This window comes from Ostrinia furnacalis, unplaced genomic scaffold, assembly GCF_004193835.3.
Source record: "Ostrinia furnacalis isolate ACB-3 unplaced genomic scaffold, ASM419383v2 OfSCF7524, whole genome shotgun sequence".
Taxonomy (NCBI): Eukaryota; Metazoa; Arthropoda; class Insecta; order Lepidoptera; family Crambidae; genus Ostrinia; species Ostrinia furnacalis.
The window spans coordinates 141,640-148,336 of record NW_021137763.1 but is presented as its reverse complement, the minus strand read 5'-3'; the positions used below and the strand labels follow the sequence as shown (position 1 = coordinate 148,336).

Here is a 6,697-nt window from a genome sequence, read left to right as displayed (position 1 = left end):
CCGCAAATAGCTTATATGCTACGGATCTCATGAGTTAAGGATATTACACATAATCAAGGTAGGTAAGTATTATTTTAACCATGTCTAATTGTATCATATCTTTATCACATTTCATATAAATAATACTTTCATCATCATCATCATCATTTCAACCATAGGACGTCCACTGCTGAACATAGGCCTCCCCTGATAAAATAATACTTTATTTTGGAAAAATAGATGTTACGGATATGTTTGGAAAAATGTATGTTGAAAAGATTACGGGCATATACATAATTATGTATGTATACCCGTAGGTGAATGAGATATGGCCGATTTTCCAAACAATTCTGCGACGTGCTTTATTACTGCTTGAAACGTGCTTTATTACTGCTTAAAACGTGCTTTATTACTGCTTGAAACGTGCTTTATTACTGCTTGAAACGTGCTTTATTACTGCTTGAAACGTGCTTTATTCCAGAATACAGATTGATATAGGCTTTATACGGTAAACAGCGAATATCTGGACATAAACTTAGATAATTATTGATAATAAAATCTCTATGAAGGAGGCACTATACTGCACGTGTTTCGACTGTGGCCGGCCGCGATGCATGCAGTATCATGTTTATTATTCCGCTTGCCGCTCAACAAGGTATTGATTCGTGTAATGCCTCAAAGGGGCTTTTAACAATAATTGAACGCATCAGTCCATATTGTCGGGAAAGTTCTGCGACGGTTTATCGACAAAGCGGCACGTGTATGGTTTATTTTTGTCTATTCGATTTCCCTTTATCATCACTTATTATAAAACAAAGTTGCCCCTATGTATGCTTAGATCTTTCAAACTACGTAACGGATTTTGATACGGTTTTTTGTAATGGATAGAGTGATTTAAGAGGAAGGTTTTTAAGTATAATTTGTACCTGTGCAAAGCAGGGGCGGGTCTCTATTCTGCTTTGTTATGAATCAGTGAATAGAAGTAGAGTTACAAGATATAGGAACAACCATAATTTATTTATGTATTTATTTAAGGACAATCAACAAAACATACACCATACATTCACATTTTATGTATTATCATACCTTGCTAATTTAAACTTCAAAGTCACTTACAAGGCAAAAAGGGACACCTACATAACAGTAGGTAAACAGCTGACCGAGAGTCAGCATAAAAGTATGTTTAGCTGATATTTCGAAAATGCCTTATTATCTTTATTTTGAACGTTTTCAAACATTTTGGGCTGGTGCTGACTGTAAAAACAAAATGTCAAAAGAAATATTTTAAACTCGCCATCTCAATGATGTTAGGGGTAGGTGTAGCTTAGGTTAGTAGGCCTAGTGCCTTATTTCCAAACGAAGTCCACTGCTGGACAAAGGCCTCCCTCAAGGATATCCATAACGACCGGTCCTGTGGTCCAGGTACTTCCCGCGACCTTCACCATATCGTCGGTCCACTGTTTTTTAACTATTCTGCTGTTTTTAAAAAGTCATCTTACACTTGTCTTGAAAATGGCCAGGACAATATAGTCAGAGCCAAATGGGGTAATATAACAAAAGAAATAAGCTTTTCACATTCTTCCCGCATTTTCGCGGCTCCACCATATAGAGCATGTTATGAGGTAGTTTGTTTGGTTGCCCAGTTTACACTCCGTTAACGGTTGGGCAAACCCATTTCTTTTATTGTATTCGTGTTTGTGTTTGCTAAACAATTTGCAGTAATTGTTTTGTTAACACATAACTGTGTTATGAAATCACATGTTACAAAATATCACGCTATTGCACTTATTTGTGTGGGGTGTTAAATTGTTTCGCTCTTTTATTCCTTCCCTTAGGACAGTAATCTATTTATTTTTATTGAGATTATTATACTTTGTGTCAGAATCACAGGTTTTTCAGCACCTCTTCAAGTCACGTATAATTATTTCCTTAACTTTGGTTGTTTTATCAACTTCATTAATTGTTATCGTATACACTGCAGGTTTTCACTATAGATTAAGCCATCCGTTGAATATTTTACGTCTTCCCAGAACATATAATATTTAACTCTAGCTCGTCCTGCGGCGTCGCTCCTCAAAGGGCCTATACATATTTATTGCTTTCAAAATTTGTCGCCGGCGATATTTTTCAATCTATTTTTGCGACCCCGGTTTGTTTACGCGCGGATTTGATTCGCCTCGAGTTGGATTTGCTTCGCTTCCATACTCCGACAGTAATCACGGAATTCAATACATATTTATTTGTACTCCCAAGATGTGTGATGTGCGGTCGTGTGTTATAAAATATTCCGAATACCGCGTTTAAATGAAGGTAAATGGCATCTTTTTTATTCTGCGTCGATTTAGTAAACGTGTAAGGAATGTGGTATTTTTTAAATCTTACTTGCAACGGTAAAAACGTCTGTTTTGTAGAATTGGTCTGTCTTGTATTTAATTAGTTACTTATTGTTGTTTGATTTATTGAATGGTGCAGGTCAGTTCCTCTTAATGACTGATGTTAGTTACCACAAATGTAAAATCTGTCAAAATGAATCAACAGAGTTTCCCATTTTATGAAAGTGGGCGAGTCTACAAGTAACGACCGTACCATAAAAGGAAAGATATTATTTCATGTCACTACAATTTTCGCCAAGATAAGGTTTTTATTATCCTTCACAAATACACACAATAAAGTCGCAAAAATAACAGCATTGAATTGATGATACATCGGCCATCTTGCGACGGTTATAGAGCGGGCACTTAAAATGCGCGATACACTCTGTTTATTTGCCTCTTCATAAATAAGTTATAAATTCTAGAGGACAAATGTTGTTATGCGAGTAAGAAAACAGTTTTCAATAACAGAAGGCACAGTCAAAGGAAGCTTGTTAAAAAGTTGTCAGCGTCTACGCTGCATTCGTTAACTGTCTAACAAACTTACTTATTCGACGGATCCGAGCGCGGATAAGTGGCGAGAGATCGCGTCAAATGGCCCGGCGCTGCATATAATATACTAACTTGTTTATAAATTAACATAGCGTTTCGAAAATGCAATCTATGTAAAATCACTCATCGCGATTTGATTTTGATTTTTTTACAATGATGATTAATATGGGTTTTTTAAAGTATCCGGAAAAAGACTCGTTAAACCTAAATCTAAATATACCTGCGTTTGTGTTACGACGACGTTTATTTAAAATTTTGTGTTACGACTGTTCAGTTGTTGTTGAGTGAGGAGTGAGTGTATTTATCACAATAGTCCGCACCAGGACATTCGAACCAGTGTTCTTCAGAACTCTAGTCGATCAGTTCGACTCCTTCACCGTTGGGCCATCGTGGTTTCGATGATTGGTTAATGGACACCCCTTTCATGGAAAAGTTCATAGCATTTAAAAAGATATTAGAAAACTATGTACACAAATTTATTAATTATACTTTTCGTTGGTGAAAAAGTATTTTAAAATTTTTGTTAAAATGAATTCCACGTCGTCCAAAACGAATTATCTTCTGATTGTTGAAAGAGCTCAACGGCAATATTTCGAACTTCTGGCACTCAGTCCGAGACAATAGCACCTTGCAACAGATAAACGAAGTTACTGGCGAGTTGAAGTTGAATGCGAAGTCAACTTGATCGAAGTGATACTATTGTTTCGAAGATAACTTCCTTGTTTGATAAAATTTTAACTTTGATTTTTGGAAGCCCCATGTTACAATGGAGGTCTAACGTAAAGGCGATTCGAGCAAGATGTAGTGTGTAAAATTAGTAATTTATATCACATGCACGATACAAAAAAATACTCTAGACTTTCTGAAAGAAAAGAAAGAAAGAAAACATGTTTATTCAGTATCTTATACATAGTTTACAACAATTTAGACAAAATAAATTAAATGTACATACACATGATACTGAAAAGGTGGGCACCCAGAAAGAGAGAGCACTACTACGCACAACAATAATTTTACATTATGCTTAATGCCCATAAAAATGCATTCACCTTCTGATAATTTCTGTGGATTTTTTAAATTAGGCCAATATTTCTAAAAAAGTAGCTCAAAAATTAGCCATCTCTACATTTTTTCTTTTACCATTTAGGTAGGTACAGGTTACTTTTTTAAATGCTGTTCAAACGAATCCTTCTTTCATTGTGAGAAGACAAAGAACATTCCGTCTGCACTCAAGTCTACCTGGACGCTTGTTAATTAACAAAAAACAATTAGTCAGTGCTCGATGCAATCCGTTAATCAATGGTTAAATATACCTTTTGTGCTACGGAACCCGTGAGCGCCGTTGAATTGAAATTAACTGCTATTTTGTTGAATTGCTTTTCATGTTTTATTGGTTACAAGTCGTCTTGGATTTTTTAAATAAATTGTGAATAAATTTTAATGAAACACTATCGATATACTATAATATAATAAAGGCGTTAAAAATTATTTAGATATTAAACATAACACTGGCCTACAGCCATTTTGGAGCCGGGGATTTAAGACCTGATTTTAAGTATGTCTTACATGGCGATATCGAAAATGTAATCAGTTTTTCTCTATCAGCTCTAGTTCCCGAGATAAATGAAAAACAATTTTCACAATTAATATACTGGACAGGCTAGGTGGACCAACGATCTGGTGAAGGTCGCGGGAATAGTACCTGGATGCAGGCAGCGTAGCACCGGTCGTTATGGACGAATATGTATAATGATTTAAAGACTGGCCCTTTTTTATTTTCTGGGATCGGTACAATAGAAATATGTGTCAGAATAAACATTATTATAATCTTAGTTTTTCTACTAATATCTTAATCTATTAATATTTTATCATAATTGACATGCGATAAGTGATTACTACTGTGCGGAATGGAAATCAGTAATGAGTTATGCGAGTAATTATAGATTTCAGCCGATTACTGTTTTTACGTGAATGGAATGATAATGATTAACTTACGTTAAGCGTAATCATGATGTATGTATTTGGAAGTTATTAATTTATATGGAATTACGTTATGAAGTAATGTTTAAAGAGAACTTTATACAATTGAATTAATTGTTAACAGCATATCATCATTTACGTACATTATTAACAAACTTCAATTCACGCATTTTCAGAACATACAATATACCTGAAAACCTTTATGGATAATTCATTTACTATGACGCAAGCAGGGCCACAGGCATATACTAGTTTCAAATATTTTTCACAGCATCACTACATTCTTTCATACCATCTGAAACTCGCGAATGTTATCACCCGTTATCATATTTACCCAACCGCTGTCATTGTCGCGATAACACTCTGGATTGATGGACCCGGCTGATAAGCTAGTACGGGCCCAGCTATGGCGCACGTCGCGTTGGTCGTAGGCGCCGCCGGCAATCTAGGCTACCAAGTATTAAAAAAACTAATCGACGTATACGACGGAAAGATCTACTTCACGACCGAAGAAGAAACAAACGGCTACAACATCTTAAAGTCACTGAAGAGAAATGGCAAGCAGTTACAGCACATACAAATGGACATCACATATACGAAGACTATCATAAAGTTGAGGCATTACATCCAAGATGAAGATGAGAGGATAGATTTGTTGATAAACGTCACAGATTATGTGCCGCCGAAGAATTTGTCGCACGCTGACAAGGTTAGAAGAACGTTAAGCGTAAATTTTTACGGTTACATCAACTTCGGGAAGCTGGTTTACCCTATTTTATCTGAAAATGCGAGGGTTGTTAACGTGTCTGGACCAGCTGGGCTTCTAGCAACTATTGAGAATGAAAGTATTAGACAGAGGATAAGTGATTCTTCAGTGTCAGAAGACGAATTGGTTGCAGTGCTTCAGGAGTACGAAGCAGCGGCCAGAAGAGGCGAAGACAAGACTTTGGGTTGGGGCTTGAATGTCCACGCTGTTAGTAAAGTGGCCCTTAATGCAGTGACATTTTTGCAGCATAGGGAGTGGAGTGACAAAGGTGTTGTGATCAACTGTGTGAACCCCGGCAGTCTAGCTGGTCGCGAAGACAGAAAGTCGTCCAAGGCTTTCGAGGATGGTGCTAAAGCAATTTTGTACCTTGCCTTGGAAGCGCCGTTGTCCTTAAAGGGGAATTTTGTCTGGAGTAACTATTCAGTGATAGAGTGGAACTGTGACCCGTATTTAGAAGTTTCAACAGTGTAAATTATAAAAAAGTGTTTGTTTTTACTTGATAGTTGTTGGTATGAATATAGCTCATAGCTCTATTTTAAGTTAAATACCTAAATCTGTTCAAAACAGACTGTGAATTGTTTGTATTTATTATAGTTTTAATTTAATATTAAATAAGTTGAGTAATTAAAATGTATTGAAATTAATAATTGTTCAATTGTTTCTCAAATTACCTGTCTAGCCCTAAGTTAAGATTAACAAACTCTCTGAATGTATGTTATGCCTGAAATACACTTGTGGTAGGAATTTAACCCACTTCTAGCATAAGTAAAGTTAACTTAGCGCTCTTTGTTCGGTTTCTTAGACTGGGTCCTTGCACCATCTTAGTTTAACTTTTATAAACGTCAAAAATCCATACAAAAAAAACCCTATTATCGTTAAAGTTACGGTCAAAGCTAGGTGGTGCAACTCAGCCTTACACTAGACATCATAACAATTTTATTAATCCGTGCTTAGATTGTGACGCCCCGATTGTGTAGTGGTGCGGTAAATCGCCTAGAGCGGGCCCAGGCTCGACTTTCAGTTGGGTAAAATAGAAAACGATCTTTTC

At 36.2% G+C, this 6,697-nt stretch overlaps 1 protein-coding gene across 1 annotated transcript; it reads left to right on the top strand.

The window, feature by feature from the left end:
- Window positions 1-5,288: 5,288 nt before the first annotated feature.
- On the top strand, window positions 5,289-6,164 carry LOC114364988 (uncharacterized). The gene has a single exon (XM_028321372.1). It carries the CDS (start codon window positions 5,290-5,292, stop codon window positions 6,118-6,120), a length of 831 nt encoding a protein of 276 aa, XP_028177173.1. The 5' UTR covers window position 5,289; the 3' UTR covers window positions 6,121-6,164.
- The last annotated feature ends 533 nt before the right edge of the window (window positions 6,165-6,697 follow it).

Bases quoted from the DNA above. Each gene is read 5' to 3' on its own strand.
- LOC114364988 (XM_028321372.1), top strand. From the start codon at position 5,290: ATGGCGCACGTCGCGTTGGTCGTAGGCGCCGCCGGCAATCTAGGCTAC.